Source organism: Astatotilapia calliptera, chromosome 4, assembly GCF_964374335.1.
Source record: "Astatotilapia calliptera chromosome 4, fAstCal68.1, whole genome shotgun sequence".
NCBI lineage: Eukaryota > Metazoa > Chordata > Actinopteri > Cichliformes > Cichlidae > Astatotilapia > Astatotilapia calliptera.
The window spans coordinates 33570031-33590352 of record NC_137425.1 but is presented as its reverse complement, the minus strand read 5'-3'; the positions used below and the strand labels follow the sequence as shown (position 1 = coordinate 33590352).

At 44.2% G+C, this 20322-nt stretch overlaps 1 protein-coding gene across 27 annotated transcripts in view; it reads right to left on the bottom strand.

Annotated features, from left to right (window-relative positions):
* Positions 1–209: 209 nt before the first annotated feature.
* nfixb (nuclear factor I/Xb) overlaps positions 210–20322 on the bottom strand; it is a 130892-nt gene continuing 110779 nt past the window's right edge. For 13 of the 27 annotated variants that reach the window (XM_026166113.2, XM_026166116.2, XM_080301053.1 and 10 more), the window contains 6 exons: positions 20111–20185; positions 12761–12889; positions 8405–8580; positions 6749–6896; positions 4559–4650; positions 210–743 (listed from right to left, as the gene is read on the bottom strand). In XM_026166113.2, the coding sequence (XP_026021898.1) occupies positions 729–743; positions 4559–4650; positions 6749–6896; positions 8405–8580; positions 12761–12889; positions 20111–20185 (635 nt within the window). In that variant the 3' untranslated portion in view covers positions 210–728. The remainder of the gene's footprint in view (positions 744–4558; positions 4651–6748; positions 6897–8404; positions 8581–12760; positions 12890–20110; positions 20186–20322) is intronic. The other 14 variants (XM_026166125.2, XM_026166120.2, XM_080301060.1 and 11 more) reach the window with 7 other exon arrangements.

Here is a 20322-nt window from a genome sequence, read left to right as displayed (position 1 = left end):
AATAGTGCACATCTTTAAGATTAGTGTTAATTGATTCAGCTTGTAGTGCAACCCTTAATCAAGTTTTGGCATGGTCACTAGTTAGTAGTAGGGTGAAAGGGGCTATTTTAGGTCATTCAGAAGGATAGAAACATTGGTCATTTGGATTTTGTTTTGAGTGATGACAGACATCACAGGAGCGTGGACTGCAGCTTTCCCTGGAAACCGAATTGCTTTGATTAGACTGTGACTTGAATTTGTATTTGCTAGACAACTGATTTTTCTAAGCCATTTGTTACACAATGCGTCTTTATAAAGTAGGAGAAGCCGACGGTTTTCATCCTCAGGTTCCTCCTGCGCTGCTGTGCTGGTTCGGTGGTTTGAGGAGAGATGCCTCCTTGCTGCTGCCGTCCCCTTACCCCCCCTTCTCCCTGTCATCCCGGCATCCTCTTGTCCATCTATTCGTCTTTCAACGTATCCATCTTTGCTTGAAACGGGTCCTGCCTCTGACTGTGTGTAAGTAAGTCCAGAGTTCCACTAAAAGCGTCATGCTGCTGTAATTTCCTGCGTTGCCTGGTTACATTTTGTATCAGGTGAGACATACTGTCAGGGCCAGTCGGTGGGTGGGTTGGAGGACAATTATTATCCTGCGGGTTGTTTCTCTGGTTCTTTTTGTGTTTTTTGTTGTTGTTTTTCTATTTCTGATTGCAAAGAAAGAATTCTAGTTGCTGGTTTGCACACAGATCTTGTCAGAGGAACCAAGACTGAAAAAGAAAAGAGAGGGAAAGACGGGATGAGATTATGTTACTAACAAAAATAGTAAACAGCTTAAATAAACTTTATGTGCACAAAATGTGACCCACTGTGTTTGTTCAAAATAAACTGGGATTACTACTTTGCAGCTTCCACCAACCAGTGAAGCTGCAGTTTACCTGCGTGTCTGACTCTTTACTGTTGGCCACCAAAGGTTAGTGCAGTCATTTCAGCCTCCTACCAAATGTTAAACATCACCACAATCTTCTCTCTGTTTCTCCGTTATGGCATCAATCCGATTGTTCAGTCTGACGTCACTAGCCGTGTCTGCGCCTAAACTCCGCTGCAGGTCCATATATCAAACGATCACTATGGCATTACTGAGAGTTGAAAAACTGTCTAAAGTCTTTCATCTTTAATAAAATGATCAGTGTTCTGCTCTACCAGGTGTAACAATTGAGTTTAACATCCAGGCATCCATGAAAACGGAATTTATGACATTTAACGGAGGTAGAAGTTAGCAGGGAGTTAGCTCGCTAGCTTCTATCTAAATACAATATAGCATGTCCTGACTGCGGGGTTTTGGAAACAAATTAAAACGTACAGCTCTGCTATCACTTCCAACATAAATGAAGACAGAAAACTAAACAGCAGTGACGTTTGTAGGGTTACTGAAGTTGGGCTAGCTGGTATATAATGATGTGCTACGTGACCGCTAGCGACACAGCTATGTTAGCATAATATAAACAAGCTAACTTTTTTTCCACTGGATAAAAGTTAACGTGAGTGTTCTCGGTGGTCAGGAACAAATGTAATCGCATGGCAGGATGCTGTAAAAGGACCAAACTTCAGCCAGGAGAACAACTGAGATAATCCATCCACAATACGAGGTTAGTCATTCATATACTGCTGCATGGGCTGGGCTGTAGCTACATCCTAAGGTTTTAAAAACTGAGCTTAAATAAATGATTAGCGGTAATAAAAGCCGAGGGAGGTCAACAGTGATCACTGACTGTTTTAGGAGCTTTTTGAGATTAAATAGAAGAAAATACAAAACATTAAACATGTTAACAACACAAAAGCCATATTAAACGCAGACTACTTTAGACCCGGAAGTAGGATTCGTCACGTCATCACTGAACAACCGGATAATGCCCATAAATGTGTTTGAAGAAAAATATGATGATATCCTTTAACCTGTTTGTTATGAAATGCTATCATCTTTTATTCTAACACACTGGTGTGAAAGTTTGTCATAATCTGAGTAAATACACAAGAATTTGCACCAAATCCAAATCAGTTCATCCTTTAGTGTAAGTGAACATTCCTGCCAAATTAAAGGTGTTTTCTCACATGAGGTTGCTGTGACCTTCACCTCGGAGCATGGATGATCAACCTGAAAACAATGCCTGTAGCCACACCTGTCACCAGCTGTATAACGAATGCCCATCCAAAGAGCAACTGCACCACAAATGGTTTCTGAAAATGTCTGCACACCGTGTTGGCTTTTGGCTTCAGGGGGTTCCTCTAGTTTTTAAATACAGTGAATGACAGAATTGTCATCTGGGCCTCTAGCCCAGCTTATTACCATCGAGTCTGTTCATTTCTGGAGAGAAGTACAGTATGTCTTGAATTTGGCTGAGTAGTTAATAGCTCCTAATAGCCAAGCAGCAGCAGGGAGATAGCAGTCTGGCGCTCTGTGTCACTTGCGCCTTCTTCACGTTGAGTTTTCTTCTCCTCAGCATGAGCAAGGAGCAGAAATGGGTCACCGCCACTGTTGTTGGCTGCCCTGCTTGGCCTCCAGGATCTGGCACTGTGGGCTGGTGCACCAACATTCTAGAAGTCAAGCCTTGGAAACTACTCTGCGCCTCCAGGGAAGCAGCCTTTTGTTTTGTTTGACTCTAACAGGTCGCATGAATACCCCCCTGCCTCCCTCCTGCCTCCTGCCCTTCTCAGCTACCCTACTCCCCTTGGGCACGGTCCCAGCAGGCCTTGGGCATTGTAACTTCTCCCTTCTTAGTTACTCTGTCCCTCTGTGTATGTGCTTACAGACACACACAATCCATCTATCTCCCGTGAACACTCCCACTAAATCCTTGGCAGCAGACAGTGACCACCCTCTTTTCTTTCCTGCCCCCCTCTCGAGCAACCCCTTCTCAAATTCAAGATCAACTGGCTATGACATCATGTCTGGTTGCCAGGGGTAACGAGACGGCCAGGACGTGACTTCTATAGGGGCCGAAACTCTCTGTTGCTCTGTTCCCTCCATTTCCCCTCTCGCCTTGCCCTGCTGGTATCTAGTTTCTCGTCTCGCCTGGATGTAGCACCCAACGTTTGCCACTAGAGGGAGGACAAAGCCCAGCGCTGGTCCTGAGCCGCCACAGGCTCGTTTTTGAGAGGATCTTTGTTTTGTGATTGATCTTTTAGTTTTAAAGTGGACCATTAATCTTTTCATGTCACTGCAGAGACACGTGTAAACAGTTGGTGCCGTGTGTGTTTTAGCTACGCATTGAAAAGTAAAACCATATTTCAGACAATTTGTCCTAGTCGGTACAGAACATCTTAACTTTTCTATGAGACACACAGCCAGAAGTTTTTGGTTACCTCTGTCCAAATACATCTGTGTTCTTGGTGCTATATTTTTTTAATGTTTTTATGGTTTAGGCCTAATGAAACCAAAGACATAGCGGTAAGTAATATTTTTGACAACAATGTGTTGGCAACAGTTTGGGGAATCCGATATTTTGCTACACACAGAGCCAGATCCATGAAGAAATAGTTTTAATGTGAATTAACTTCACTTGGCGTTAAGGGGAACTCTGACTGCAAGTCTTTATTGCCTGAATTCAGTGCTTTAACTCACAATAATGGCCTTGTGGTTAAAGAGCAGAGGCAGTTAGAGGAGCAGATTAATACCCACGGATCTTGAACCTGATGTTTAACAATTAAATACAGTTTGTATGTGATGTTCGCGTGTCCACACAGTTTGGCCACATGATGTGTGCAAAGTTCAACTTCCAAGAAAATAGAAACAACTTAGAGTTAAGCAACATAAACATTTCATCAGCAAAGAAAACGTTTATGAAGTGATGGAACAAAAAGAGATGAACAGTGAAGCAATGAAGGGTAAAGAGCAGAGTATAATGAGCGGAGGGGCAGAAATGGAAAGGGAGAAAAGAGAGAGAACAGAGGGCAGAGAAACAAGGGAGGAGATCAGCAAAGCAGTTTCAGATGGTTTCCATGTGTCGACGAGTGGAGCTGAGCTGGCTCCAGGCGGGTGTGGTTGGACATTAATGAGAAAAGTACTGGTGGTAATGGAGGAGGCACATGAATGAGGTGCAGGGTGGTGAAGGGGAGGAAGAAAGAAGGTGAGAGAAGGAGAAAGTAAAAGGCAGAGAGTGAGCAAAGTGTGGTAAAGCTAAAAGGACGGAGAAAGAGAAGTAGGAAAAAAAAGGGGGGGCAAGAGGAGGGAAAGGAAAGGAAGCAAGTAGAGAAAAAAAAAGCTGTGAGTAAAGGAGCCTGAAGGGTAGGCTCCATGTGTGCCAAATAAACAGTTGAGCACATATGGTAAACCACACACGTACTGTAAAATACAGATGTACAAATGCACACATTGATGGCGAGCTGTGGGATGGTGCGAGAGAAGAGGTGGAGGAAACCGTGCAGCAGGTTTCAGGCAGTGAGGGAATAAGAAATATTTTGGCGTACATCCACGCAGTTAATAAGTTTCCAGAGTTTGACCAGTAATTGCAGCGAAAACAGCTGAGTTTCCTCCTCACTCTCCTACAAAGCGAGAAAAACTGCCAGTATATCACCCAACTCCTACCTGTGTCTGCTGCGGGATGTTCAGAAAGTTGTTGTCCCGTGATCCGATGCCGACAAACCTGTTGGGAGCTGTGGCGCCTGGCGTGGAGTATGCTACGGAAACAGAAGGAGGACAGAAAATCATCAGTGCCAACTAAACAGCTAGCACTGCAACCTCTCATGGAGTCTTAACTGGAAAGGTGCAAATTCTGCGAAGTAAATGTGTACACTCATTTTATGAAAGTACAGTGAAGAAAGGTGTTCTACTTTCATGACTGTAAGCTAAACCGAATGTAGCTACCTGCTTGTTTAGCTTAGCATAGCATTAAAACTGACCATAGGCTGGATAAAATGTGATGAATGTAGCCACGGTGACACCACTTATTGGGTTGTAAAGCACTCTTTTAAAGCTCCAACAATATGTTTTTGTCTGCTCCCATGTTGTTGTTGTTGTTTTTCTTTTAGAAACAAGTGACTACACACGGCTGAGCATAGAGTGCTAGCTTATCAGGTAACGCTAGCAAGAACGCCTTGGCTAGCAAGCGGCACCCATTAATATTACAATTTCTCTCTATCTGTTTAATTCTTAATGACTTTTAAAAAGAGTACAATTCACTCTTCATTTAATAATTATAAAATAAAGACAGGACCCATTTTTTTCAAGACTAAGGAACATGGACATCTATGGGTTTAGCTTGTTTTTGGAGTCAGTTGTTTTCTGGCATTTTAGTGTTGACTTTATTATGCGTTTGTTTGTTTGTTTGTTTGTTTTATCTCTGCAGGTTGATACTTGACTAAATAGCTAGCACAATCCAAAGTTAGCAGAACCCCTGGAGCCAAAAAAACTAAACAAAAACAAAACATAGCCATACCTGTTGAAAACCGAGATTCTAAATTAAGCAAACTGACGTTACCTTCATGTGATTGAGCGATTTAAATGTTTTAAACTTTTTCTTCTTCTAACTTTGGCAAAAAAGCAAATCATTGTAAATGGTCATTGCTTCAACATGAAATGGCATATATTAAACCTAATAGATTTTAGGAAACAGGCGCTTGCTTCTACCGAAAGTACAGCTATACATCATTGAGGTCATTAAGACCCCATGGAAATCTGGCATGCAAACTCAGATCTCCCCGGGTGATTAAGGATACTTGATAAACTTCGTTGGAAGCGATTATGCACACTGAAATTCTGACACTGAGGAGTCAGGGACATTTAAAACCCAGTGGCATCAACGTCTCTGACAAATTTAGGGCAGTTTGAGGTACCCTACGGACTCCAGAATCTGAATCTCACTGAGGCATTCAGAGATGTAGTGTGTAGACTTGTGCATACGTGTGTCTGTTTGAGTGGAGGAAAGGGAGGACAAGAATGAGAGACAGGAAGGAAGATAGATATACATCCATGTGTTTCTAAGAATTGGAATAACATAGATAAGACATAGAAGACTTTGAGACGCTGACTGGGGGTAAAACAAAAACACTATATTTGAAGGAGAGCTAAAAACAAACAAAAAAAGTGCTCCATCCAGTGCCCCTCCTACCACAGGTGAGAGAATGTACTGTATGACTGACAAAAATTTAAATGCACACCCTGTTCTTGCTCTCTAACAACTACCATGCAACAAAAGAAGCTAAAGCAAAAGAGGTACCAGTAAGTTATTCCATAAGGTGTCCCAATCTCTACTGGAATGTTCTTGGAGTCCATATAAATTAACTGCCCTAAATTTGTGCCCTTTCATAAGCAACAATAAGTTAAAAATAAAAATCTTCTTACGAGGTTTAGCGATGTGCCCAGAGAAGGAAGAAAAGAGGATTTAGAAGTAGAAGAAGTGGAGCGGTGATGTAGCTTTCTCACACCAGGCCACGCAAAATGGGTTCAACATGTAGAGCTCCTGAAACTCATGGGACCTAATACAGAACCCTGATGAATGCCACCCAAGTCCATAATGAAGACTACTTTGAGCCAAACCTTTGATGGCCTTGATCTACTCTATTGTGCTCCACAGTATATTCTGTGCTTGCTGTTATTGCCTTCCACGGGGCTAGGGAGATGCGATGCTGGATACACAATGATGGGGCGAAGTTGGAGGAAGAACACTGACAAAGGTCCTTTGCCTGGAGAGGGTTGGGATTTTCTGATTTGTTTTTTTATATTTCTTTTTTTTGGTGTTGGTTTGGTTTTGAGAACGGTCTCTGCGGGGTCACTTACACGGAGATGCGGGCGAGGAGAGTCCGCCGTCAGGGGGCGTGCTGTTGGGTTTAGAGTCGGGCATGGGAAGGGGCACTGGGCGGGCCACTGGGGGAGGTGGAGGCAGCAAGAAGGAGCCTGGCATTTTGCTCTGGCCGCTCCCGTTTGGCTGCAGACAACACAAATAGGGTCAGGAGGGCGACATGCGACAATCCGCAGACACGGAATGAAAACAGGACGCAGCTTGGGAGGCCAGGTCCAAAAAAATATCCATGACGGCGGGAGGAGGAGTGGGAGGGGGGGAGCGATGGTGGAAGGAGGAAGAGGAGGAGGGTGGGAAACAACAACCAAAGGAATGATGTATGTGGACGGCATCTTTCATGAAGGTGTGAAAAATAATAATCACCACAGGGTTTGAAAGGAGTAGGAGTTGGAGCTAAAGGTGAGAGGTTCCACAGGGGTGGTCCGTGTCGGGTGGAGGAGGAGTGGAGGAGGGAAGTGAGCAAACTGTTTGACTGGGTTCGTCCAGAAGATGGCAAGAAATCAAAACCATGGAAGGATACTCTTCTACACAAGCACAACACCACCAACAACAGCAGCACCAAACAACCAAAACTTCAACTAAAATCAGAACGGCTAAGAATGAAAACAGAAACACGATGACACAACACAGGGCGGGGATGCTTGACTTGAAGTGTGCCGTGACTGATTCATTCTCGTGCTGATGGTTATAATTTCTGAGGGGTTGGGTGGAGCAGAAGAAAGAAATAAAAAGAGGAGGAGGGGGAACGTCAGGGTCTGAAAGAGGAAACGGCAAAATGACATCGACAAGACAGTACAAAGATTTGTAGACCAGCTGAGTAAACGAATGTGACGTGTGCTGTATTTGTGTCGCCGTGGGTATATTTCCCTATAATGTAGGTGGACACATCGTCAAAGAAGCTCTCTGCCATTCCTAGTTTATTCAAAGTAATAGTATAATGGTTCATTCATGATTTCAAATTTAGGACCATAGTTACAGTTGAACTAGCTTTTAGACTTTTGAATATGTCATTAGATTCCAATGAGGTATGATCAAGATGTGCAACTACAACAAAATTTCCAAATTAAGACAAAAAGAAAGAGATTTGTATACGTCTATTCAAGCTGCTCAAATTCTCACCTATAAATCTATTAAACTAGTTAACTCCAAGCACCAAAATGACAGATGAAGGATTAAAACTAAAACAAGCACTATTCTTGAATATGTATCACATCTGTCAGTCACATGATCCGAGAAAAAAAGCAAAAACCAACAGAACCTCAGGGATAATGTGCATACCTCTCATTTGGTGAACCTGACATCATGTTACGTTATAATTAACTGAGAAAGACGAGCCACAAACACAGATTTCATTATGCACACAGCTTCCGTATGCTGCACTGTTTCACTAACATACGGTGGTCCCTCGCTATAACGCGCTTCAGCTTTCGCGGTCTCGCTGTTTCACGGATTTTTTGTGTGCAATTTTGCATTCTTTTTTTTTTTTTTTTTTACAGCGCATTGTGTCCTGCATCCTGATTGGCTGCAGACCATTGTCAATCAATCTCGTGCCATGTCTCCTGCACAGTACAGAACGCGTTCAGCTTGTCAAATTTACATAAATCATGTTTACTTTCATTGGTGGCGGGTCTTACCTGCCCAGCGGCCTGCCCTGAGCCATCGGCACAGACAAACTGCACAAATTCCTTCAGGGGATCCTGTCCAGGGTGGTGGTGATAGCGGATGGTTGGGTGGGTGAAGTAGGGGCTAGACTGCTGGATGATGGAGGGAGATGGGAAGTGCAGGGCCGAGGCTGAAGCACGGGGGCTCCCTGTAAACACAGACGTTTGGTATTAGAGGAAACACGAGCAGAGGAAGAGCGGGACACGAACCGCTGAGTTTCTAAACATTCTTACAGTTGGGAGAGATGAACTGAGCAACCATCAAATGATAGCAAGAATATCACATCGCAACTGGAAACAATAAAACTTAAATCTGGTTTTAAGATGAAAGGAACTCGGTTTTTCTAGGAAAAGCTAATTTCGAGTTAATAGGTATTGTATGCATTGCTTATTTTTTATGACTCCTCCAGTAAACCCTTACAGCTTTATTGAAGAAATTTATATGAAACGCTGCATCCAGATGAACACAATGAACTTTTCGGAAAGAGATTTTTACACACACATATTCACATCTGAACACTCACTGAGACAATGTAACAATTTAGGGCAACGCCGTTCAGACTGCACACACTTCTAAATGGGCACAAATTCAGCAGATAAAAGCGCTGCATTTTGAAATCAGATCCAAAAAGCCTGTTAAAAAACACAAAGAGATCATTGAGGAGTGTCTTATATTAGCCTGTCTTAATGCCTGCGCTCCTGTGTGCTGTTTTTGAGGGTGTGATTCACTGGCGTTGATGCATTTTGGCATTTACATACTAAAGCCTTTTTTATCTGACACATTTTGTTTCTAAGACAGAATTAATCTGTAAATACTCTCTAAATCTGAGTTAATATTTTTTCTGCTAAATGGCTTGTGAGCTTTATATCTGTGTATGTGCACGACAGGTGCGGAGATGCAAAATATAACTGCATTCTGTGGCTAATAAGCTTACAGAAACAAAAAACATTCTGTTTTTCACCAAAGAAAATAGTGAAACTCACACCAAACAGATGAATATATGTCTGAGGTGCGAAAGGGGAGCAGTTGGTTGAGCCCTACCACACCGAGCACAAAGCCCTCCCTGTCAGACTTATATCCATTACTAAATCTCCTTGTTTTGTATTAGTAGCCTGTTCTCTTAGCTGTGCCAGTTTAACACCCACCCCATCCCATACAGGCCCCCCAGCTGCCCACGTTGGGCTGCCAATGCTCTTTAGTGCTTGCATCTTATACATTGTGTGTGAGTGCACTTCATAAGGGTGCCAACCCTGCTGCATTACCCCCCAGACAAGGACCTATGCTTCAGGGCCCAGCAGCACCTTGCTTCCATGCCAGGCTGCCTGCTCCCAAGTGAAGCAGTCGCCCTGCTCCTATAGTCGCATACTAATCCCATTAGACACTGGGTGAAGGCCAAATGCTGGGGGTATGGGAGTATGGATGGGGTGGTGGTGGCCCCTTCATACTTTCACCTTCTTTTGATTCCCATCATATTTGCCTTTAAACTGGCAAAGCCCAACGAGCCCTTCACTGATACCACCTGACATGTCACAGAGGTATTAAGAATGTTAAGATATTAAAATATTGCTAAATAAATTCATTATAATCCTTCTTATACAGTTGAAATATCCGTGTTTGCTTAGTTTCTAACCGTGCTATGCTAATATCCAGGGTGGTAGAAGCTGGACATTTAAACCAAACGGTCACTACTTGAAGGCTAATATTTATCAGCTGTTTTAAAACGTTTCCTTTACTTTCAGCTAATGGTGGAAACAATTTATTCATTTCTTTTAGATAACAGATATACATTTTGTAGGTATTCCACTCATTATTGCACTACTTTAGCTAACTATTTTACAACGTCAGCCAACTAATCTTTGTTACTTTCAGCTAGCTGTGTAAGAATTTATCTGTCATTTCAGAAACATGTATTTAGCTTTGTGTAATTTTTTCAACATTTAGAAATGATTTTGAGCTCTTCCAGCATTTTAGACATTCCTGCTAGCTAAGTGTTTCAAATACTTTTTGAAACTGTACATCCAAACTGTCTGTTACATACACTATAATTTGTTTGGTTCATCTGCTAACTAGCACATGGTCCTTCAATACAAACACAGATTTTTTTATATAGGGAATTTGCAAAAAACAGTGGAACCATGGCTGACGTGGCTGAAGGGAGAGACTCCATGAAAGCCACCCTTTAGCACCGTTGCTGCTATGAACAGCTGGGCCCTGCATGCTCCTTATTCCCACTTTCAATCCTTTAAATCTCTTGGATCTTGTCTTTTACGTAGAATAACAACAATGCTGATGATGTGGTAACCACTTTCAAACTAGCATGGCAGCATTCCCAGTGTGCACGCTGCCACAGTTTGTATAAAAAAAACAAATCCCAAAGTGTGTAACTTAGAACCTCTGGCCACCGCAAGGATGGGATATTGTATACATGTGTGCACGATGGTGTGAACACTAACAGTGCATGTATGTGTGTGTGGAGACTGGATTTGCTGTAGTCACATCTCAAGAGGTTCTGTCAACAAGCGCTGAGTAGGGTTTAATGACATGGCGGTCAACCTCACATCTGCTCAGTGACTAAAAAATCCTTTGATGTAGCGCAAGCACAAGGGTAATTATCTCCAGTGAGCTCCTTTACTTTGTGAATTTAGAAAAGTACATAAAAAAGAGAAAGTCTCTAATTTGATCTGTACTGGTAAAAAATTATGATTTCTGTATTTATATTTGGAAGCTCTTTAGCTCCACGTGTAAATAAAGTGGCAGGGTTTAAAGATTGATCTGGTACACAGTAGCTCAGACTCAAAACATCACTTTGTGGCCGTGCTAGTTTGAATTACGTGTTCAACCTGGACTTCCCAAACTGGAAAGGGAAGCAAATCAATAGGAATTTCAAGAAAAAACCCGTAACGTGACTAGTTGACTAATTAAAGGTCATGAAGCAAAAATGATTTGAATGAATGACTGATTTCCTTCCTGTCTGGAATGATACATATTCACTACTGTTACCACTAAGTATCAGTATGACCTTGCAGCTTGCAGATTTTGATAAAAGGACCCCGTTTAAGACAAAACAAAAACGGGAATTTATCAAATTGTTACAAACCAACAGTGAGTTTGGGGATCTGAGACCATGGCAGTTGCGCAGTTGGCGTCATTACCGTCAGACATTAAAAGGAAATGTTTAAGACCAACAAATAGAAGCTGAGATAGTGACTTTTAGTTTGTACTAATGAGGGAAGCTCTAGACCCCATAACTCAACAGCGTCTTTCAGAACCCACTCTTCAAGTAATTCTGACTTTCTGGTAAAAATGTAAAGCGTTCAGCCAGGATGAGATAACCTGTTGGCCCATTATGAAGTCATCGAGGTCTTTTTGCCCAACGAGTCAAACTTGTTTCAGAGCTAGAAAATAAAAATGCAACAATTCTACTTCTACAGCTCTTGGACTGTACTAGGGCAGCTTTGCATCTTTTACAGTTTGAAGTAATGCTTATTTCTTTTTTGCTGAGCCTGGTCATAGCCTAGTCGACCTGCCTTCATTTCCCCCTTGATTGGCTGCCAGGAGGCTCGAACAACGACTAGGTGAGGTTGCTTTGCTCACAGCCAAAGCTGTGACATCATGCAGAGCCAAGAGTTACGTGGTATTTAGAACAGCCTGAAGCCTTGGCCTTTGGCTCACAGGGATTAGTCGTGCGTACACTTACCTCATTCATTTGAAATTTTGTCCATGTTTATCGTGAGAAAATCTGAATTTGGACCCCCCCCCCCCAAAAAAAAACAAAGCAAACAAACAAACAAAAATCCTAACAATAGCTTCTTTATTCATTACTCATTTCCACCTGTGGTCCTGAGACTGGTTTGCCATCCAGGAGTCTTGAAATGAATACTGGGAGTGGATGGGTAAGAGGAAGCTGTTTTATTCATGTAACATCTTGACTGATCTGACAGAACAGGTTGCAATATCCACCAAATCCCTCTAAGAGGACAGAGGCAATCTACAGAAGAGTACAACTAACAGCCATCCACCACCAGACAGAACTAGAGAAGCCACACACCACACCCAGAAACCCTGCAAGCTCCATCACCGGCAAGACCTGCACCCTACGAGGTAGGAGGAGGCAGAAGAGGACGAGGCACAGACCCACAGAGTTACCTGCCAGCTTCCCAGCCACTCCCATCTCCCAAAGACAACGCCCCCAGCTCTAAACCACAGAGGGGTAGGGTGGGGGATGGGGGCACTGAAAAAGTGAGAAGTGGGTAGGAGGAGATGGTGAGGAGGGGGAGAGGAAGGGGTTGGGGCGATCAGGGGGGGATCGGGAGCTGGGTTGGTCTCACCTGGTCTCACTCCCGCCAGCATTGGCAGTGGGTGGTGGGTGAACGCCATGCGGGGGGACCTCGTCTGGGAGGACAGGGCGCTGAAATCGAATTTCCCCGGCTTCTTAAGTGAACCAGGCGACGAGAGTCCTGGCAAAAAGGGGATCAACAAAATGGCAGAACAGAGACGAGGTTTTAATCAAACATGGCTCCTTTTCTTACTTTGACTCTACTCAAAAAAAGAAAAAGAAATTTATCAGACTTTGTCAGATTTGATTACAAGAATCAAATGATTATGATCGACTGAAATCAATGGATTGATCGACTGATTCATTCATTGATTTGTTTGATTGGCTTAACATACAGATGGGTCCTCACAACCTGTCTATTCTGTGTCTGTACAGTCAGCGGGCTGTACCGTGTCTGGGGGCTGAGGGCAGGGTCCGGTGAGAGGCCATGGTTCGAAGCAGCGGGGGTTCAGAGCAAAGGGAGGTGACGGGAGAGGGGAAGGGGTGGGTCGGGTTCAGGTCGAGAGGCTGGGGGCACAGCGTCAGGACAGAGGAGAGCTGGGAAATGCAATAGCAGTTCAACTATGGTCACCACTGAGTGTATGAACAACACAGCAATCCCCCTGCTTACTTTAACCACTGAAATCTAATCAAACGGTCTCCTTTGTGAGGCGCAAACTACCCGACTAATCCCACACGACAACGCTCTCAGAGCCCGGCGTCGCTACAGAGAACTTCAGGAACGCAGTCAACAAACATGCCAACCAACCTACTCACTGCACTTGTCAGGATGCCTCTTTAGAATGAATGGGATTCTGGATGGCCTCATATCTGGGGCAGACTGTGCTTTCGATTCAATGCCAGCATGAGCTGTGCAACTACATATAGCTGCAGACGAGCATGCCAGAACATACATCAATGGATCCTCTGATGTAGTGCCCTTCTGCATATCTGACTGTCAGGTATTTTATGTTACTGACTTATAGTATTTCATAAAGACGTGCTTGAACTTATATACACACACACAGACGCGCGCACACACACAAGCTGCTCAGGCTGGGTGGTAAGCACCGGGCGAACTGCCAGTAAAGGCTAGATGGCAGAGCTGTAGAAAGATGGAAGAAGTTAAGCAGGAGCGGAGCGGTGACGGCATGGCCGGCACACACAGACAAACATATTAAAGTTTCCCCCCTTGTCTATAAATGTCGGCCGAGGCTAAAAGCCTGCATGAAATATCCCTTAGTTTGGCAAAAAGGGGCACACAAAGTATAGGCCCAGCTCACCAGCGGACCAGAAACATGGCCAAAAGTGTGAGAGCTACAGATAAAAGAGGCTCTCTTCTGTGATCAAGGCCTTGTGTGGTGGGTGCTGAGGGAATTTATTTTGATGTATGGTAATCCAAAGGCACAATTTAGACTTTCTGGGTTTGAGGAACGGTGCCAAATGGTGTATCTGACCTCTGCGTGGAACCGCAATGTTGAATATAAGCTGAAATAAAACTCTGGAAAGAAAAAAATCCATAAAACAGAGAATAATGAGGAAGTTAACACTGGCAGTCCCAGGCTTCTACCTTTCTACCTTTAAAACCCGCCACCAGCCAAATGGCTGGTAGGCTTTTAGCTAAGCTTTAGCTTCAGGCAAGTGGAAGCTAAATTGGCTAGTCATTCATATGTAAATTGGGTTGTTACCTGGGAATTCTGGAGGGAGGGGAGTGGGGGTGTGTGGATGAGGGGGTGGGGGAGCTGCTAAAAGCGGTGAGCTTCCTTTTGTTTCATCTTGATGCATTCTCAATCATCCAGGGAAACAAATCTCCAAAAGTCACCAACTTGGAGTGTTTCAGTTTGCCATCTTAGGGAGAAATCAACACACATGGGTGTATGTCCTTTGTTGCTGAGATTTATTGATAAAAACAGTACAAAAAATCAACCATTTGTACACATTTTTACAAATAATTATAAAAAGTGAGTGAGTACATTTCAACATTTTCAGCAATCACTCACAATCCTGGCACTGCCATGGTATCTGTAGTCTGCATTTACCACATGTGTATCTGTTGCAGTGAACACATCGCACAGTGGCATGATTGTTCTTGCAATTGTGTTTGACCTGACACATGGCTCTTTTTCCAGGGCTCGGTGTGGAGGGTTGTGTCAAAGGCAACTGTTCTTTTCTTGCCTTCTTCGCAGCTACATGAGAGTGAGCTAACTCCCTTGCAAGCTCCACCAGGAAGTCCACCCGTCTTTCCTTCGTCCCGGAGCATGCTTGATACAGCACATGTGCATTCAGTGCTGCCATGTCAATCATGTTATAAAACACGGCAACTGGCCAGCGCCGTGTTCCTCTGCGGACAGTGTACTCCCGAACCATCTGGTCCATCTGGACCATCTGGGTTTTGTGCCTCGCCCCGCGCTGAAACACAAAAACGTGCTCCCCAGGATGGAAGCTGGCTCCAGCAGGTTTGTGAGGACCTCAGAGCTCAGCTTCAGGGCCTGCAGGGGGATGTCTGATCACAGCTACAGCTGCAGTTATTATATGATACAGCTGTTTACAACTAACATTTAAACTCTCCATTCCTTCAACCTCTGCTGCCACGCTGACGGCGTATGCGGCCAAACGGAAGAAGACAGTCTATATTCTTAGCAGCATGCACGGCGTGGTTCAGACTGATAACACTACCAAAAGGAAGCCAAACACTGTCACCCTTTACAACAAAACAAAGTGTGGCGTGGATGTGATGGACCAGATGGTTCGGGAGTACACTGTCCGCAGAGGAACACGGCGCTGGCCAGTTGCCGTGTTTTATAACATGATTGACATGGCAGCACTGAATGCACATGTGCTGTATCAAGCATGCTCCGGGACGAAGGAAAGACGGGTGGACTTCCTGGTGGAGCTTGCAAGGGAGTTAGCTCACTCTCATGTAGCTGCGAAGAAGGCAAGAAAAGAACAGTTGCCTTTGACACAACCCTCCACACCGAGCCCTGGAAAAAGAGCCATGTGTCAGGTCAAACACAATTGCAAGAACAATCATGCCACTGTGCGATGTGTTCACTGCAACAGATACACATGTGGTAAATGCAGACTACAGATACCATGGCAGTGCCAGGATTGTGAGTGATTGCTGAAAATGTTGAAATGTACTCACTCACTTTTTATAATTATTTGTAAAAATGTGTACAAATGGTTGATTTTTTGTACTGTTTTTATCAATAAATCTCAGCAACAAAGGACATACACCCATGTGTGTTGATTTCTCCCTAAGATGGCAAACTGAAACACTCCAAGTTGGTGACTTTTGGAGATTTGTTTCCCTGGATGATTGAGAATGCATCAAGATGAAACAAAAGGAAGCTCACCGCTTTTAGCAGCTCCCCCACCCCCTCATCCACACACCCCCACTCCCCTCCCTCCAGAATTCCCAGGTAACAACCCAATTTACATATGAATGACTAGCCAATTTAGCTTCCACTTGCCTGAAGCTAAAGCTTAGCTAAAAGCCTACCAGCCATTTGGCTGCTCTCCGGGTTTTAAAGGTAGAAAAGCCAAATGGCTGGGCTCTGGGCCTTCCTAGTGTTAAAGTACAAAAAAGTACATCAGCATGGACACACAGAGCTCATTACTTTTCTCTGGAACATGCGGAGCTCGTGTTTTGCTTCACATTTGGTTGAAAGAATAGAGCGATAAACAACCTTGGCGAGAAGGACGCCCGTAAACTACTAAGCGACACAATATTCACACATATAAAACAAACACACTCGAATAAAGACGTGGATCATTTCAACACGGCCCGAGAGATGTGGAAATAGATTTTATGAGCTGAGCTTATAAAGTCTAACACAGCAGATTTCTAAACAGCTTTTTCTTAAATGCTAAACTGGGAAATGTTTTATCACTATTTAGCCACAATGCTCACAGGCACCACGGGTGCAGCTGTGCTTGTGTGGGCACCTATAAGCACAGAAAAAGGTGGGCGCTGGCACTTATGTTCAGATAGGCACGTCACGTGACTTCACGAGTAGGTGGGAGGAGCGGACACGGCGAGGAGGGTGAGATGCACTTTATTCACCGATAGATTTATGAGACAAATATCATCCATCTGGTGATGCTTTCTTGGGGGCATATTACAACCAATTTACAGCTAGTACAGTAAAGCTGCAATCTACTGTTAACAGACTGTGGAATATTCAGCAATCAGCCAGAACTTTCAAATCACTGGCAAGTGAAGTGAGTAACATTTATAATGCCATTAAAATGTAATATTATGCTGGAAACTTTGGATGATGTCATACATGTGGCTGTTACTTTGACATGCATTACCCACCACGACGTTGATCCAGACCAAGCCCACCCTTTCCCTCGTGATGACTACTGTACTCCCTGCTGGCAGGCAGCATGCCTGCCAAACTCCTCACGAATGGCTCAAGAAACGTAAGAGCTCAAATTTTCAAGCCTCCAAAGTCTTAAAATTGTAAAATGACAGAGCATCACAGCACCCAATGAGGTCCCCTGTCCATACCCCAACAGGTCAGAGCTGTTTGGCATGTTAGGCAGATGGTTTTAGTTTTGTGGCAAATCTCAAGGAGTAGTACGTAAGGATGTACCCAATGATGAGCGGTGCTCAGGAGACGTGCAGAATCAATCAGGCTCTGGAGTATCTTTGAAGGAGTCGAGACCACAGATACGGCTCCATGTTCAGATTTTTTTTATTTGAGGGTTTAAATTGTAATAAAATACTATTTGGGAGTATCAGAGATGTCACTGTCGTAGCACCGTGAGCATGTGTCTTTTTTATTTCACACATCAAATGAGCAGCTGCGCAGGATTTCTTGCAGCAGCAACCTGAAAGCAGCTGACCACCACAAACAGCAGCGTTTCTGTTTTGATGTAATTTTCATTTTTATTATCCTTTGAAAACGTCTCCCATCACGATTGGTTTCAACGTAATGGAAATAAAAGGACATGATATGCCTAATTTTGACTAATATCTGATACTTGTGGGCATTTTTGTGTAGATGCAAGTTTAAATAATGGTTTTAGCAGGGCTCTGTCTCTTCACAGGTTATCTGCAGCCATGTTCAGCTGAACGGGTTAAACAGGGATGGCTCTCTGTAGATCAGCTCTAGTCTTTGGCTGGAAGTCTTAGAAAATGTTCATTTCTCTGGTTCTGCATTGGTTTAGCTAATTTTATAAAATGAATTTGTAACTTCTGAGTTCTTCAACTTTCTCCCCCCACACACACACACACACACACACACACACATGAAAAGACATAATTTAAATGGTGTTAAAGCCACAGAGACTGAATGTAAACATGCTGTGTATTCAATGCTTCCCTGCAGCAAAGCCTGTTTGGCTGCAGTTCCTCTGTTGGACGTATAGGCAAGACTCTGTGCTGCCACATCCCAACTTTAATTATAACCAGCTTATTATGCACAAACAGCCTTAAATTATACATATTGTTTTTAGTCTCTGTGATATTCCCTAATTAGTCGCTATCTTGCTGAAATATCTATCTATGCGGCTTCTCAGTGAGGAGCAGCAAATGAGGCCCAGATGCCCAATGAAAGCTTTGTCTGATAAAGCTAACAGAAGTTACTCTGATCTCTCTCTTAATCTGTGCGTGAGAGAGCGCGTGTGTGTCTGCACATATGCACGCACGCACACATACACAGTTGTTTGTTCTACGTTATTTCTGTGTCCTGCTCCTGGCACGCTGCGCTAACAGACTGGCAGCCAATTGCTCCCATGACCCTGTAGTCTTGCCATGCTAACAAGCTGGCGACCACACAAACCCCCTAACTGTCACAGAACTGGTCCACTAGCATGTGCGCGCGCACAACAGAGAGACGACAGATCTCGTGCACTCCTCGTTCAGGTAAGCGAGGAACAACAGTGTACATCAGCAGAGCAAAGCACCTCATTATACTCGCTGCCACGCGCAACATTAGCGCTCGTAAACACTAAGATTCAGCGCAAGGACACCTCCGCAAGACAGCCACACACATGACGATTTAATGCCCAGATAATTAGCTTGTAATCTCTGTCAAAATCACAAATACACGGGAAACCCACCCCCTCCTTCCCTTACTGAAAGGCTGATAGTGGGCTTTCCCACCACTGAGCAGCAGCAGCAAGCAGGCAGAAGGAGAGAGCGGAGCAGAGCTGAGCGGGAGACAGCGGACTTAATGATGAATTACATGATCACCTGCTATGCCTCAGAGCTTTTCATTCAGGTAGAGAATCACCTTCTGAGCACGCAGAGGCGGAGACTCTCCCCTTTCCTTCCCCCCACCCCCCTCCCCCTGTCCTCCGCCCCTCTTCTCCTCTCCACATCTCTCACTCCCAACACCACCACCACCATCACCAGAACAGATGTCTGCTGTAACCCAGTAGCTCCCTTCGCTGTAGACACATGGAGGCGCCATCTGGACCGGAACGCTGCTCCTCTCCAGATTGGGGAGCGTGCTTATGTGTGTGTGAATGTAAATCAGAGAAGGCGCTTAAATTTAGTTTTCTGTGCGCGTACGCATGTGTCTGCATGTCATTTGTAAATGTGCGCGTTAGTGAGTAAGCATGTCTCGCAGACAGAAGGCGCCTTGTGCATTGATGACACACCTGAGTGCCTTTAGTCTTGTTTGTTTGGGTCGTATGTTGTTTTTCCTGCGCTGTCTTTCAGAGATGGTTGAGTCAGGCCTACAGCAGGTGGGACGCCACTCAACAGCTCTGTCTAAACAACCGGCAGGACGAAGCAGCAAACCCCCATTCACACACCCCGCTCCTCCTTCTTTGTGTCTTTCAGTGCTTGCTTTCTCTCTCCGGGCTCAACAACAAAATTACAACACCCAAGGCACTCAGCTGAACGCCGCTGACAAACTCATACCACCTCGCAAACTCGGTTTGCAGTCTGTGGTTTTTCAGATATGATAATGCACCTAATTGCATATGTAGACTAGGGTTTACATCAGTATAAGAGCATTCAGACATGTTCTCAATGCCACAGAGACGTCTTTATCCTCCTAGACATCACATTTCTTTCACAGATTTACATCTTTAATGCAGACAGGCGGAAGATGTTATGGAGCTACTGGGCTACCAAAAGGCTTTGGTGAACCCACAATGGACAACAGCAGACATCTGGTAGAAACACAACCCCACCCAGCAGCAGCATAGCCAGAGAACAGGACACAAACAGAGGGATGAAGAGAAGAGAAGAGAGGGACAAATGAAAAATAACCCAGATTCGCTCTGAGAGCTCACAGATTTGAAGAAAGGACAGAAAGAGATGTACACAAGCTGAGGGTGGTGTGAGCGGAGGTAGAGCATGTATACATGAACACAGTATAATGTTTAATGTTGTTCTAACCATGGTAAGGAAACTGCACTCCATCGCTCTCATGCTTAATCTTCCTCTCCTGCACACTGGCCAAATGGTGCTGCACTGAAAGGCCAAACAGGGGAGAAGGGAAGAGTTAACAATGGAAGAGGGGAGGAGAGAAAAAGAGACATCGAAAGAGATGGAAAGAATGAGAGAGAGAGAAACAGGGCTGGTTAAATAATAGGCAATAGGGGATTTTA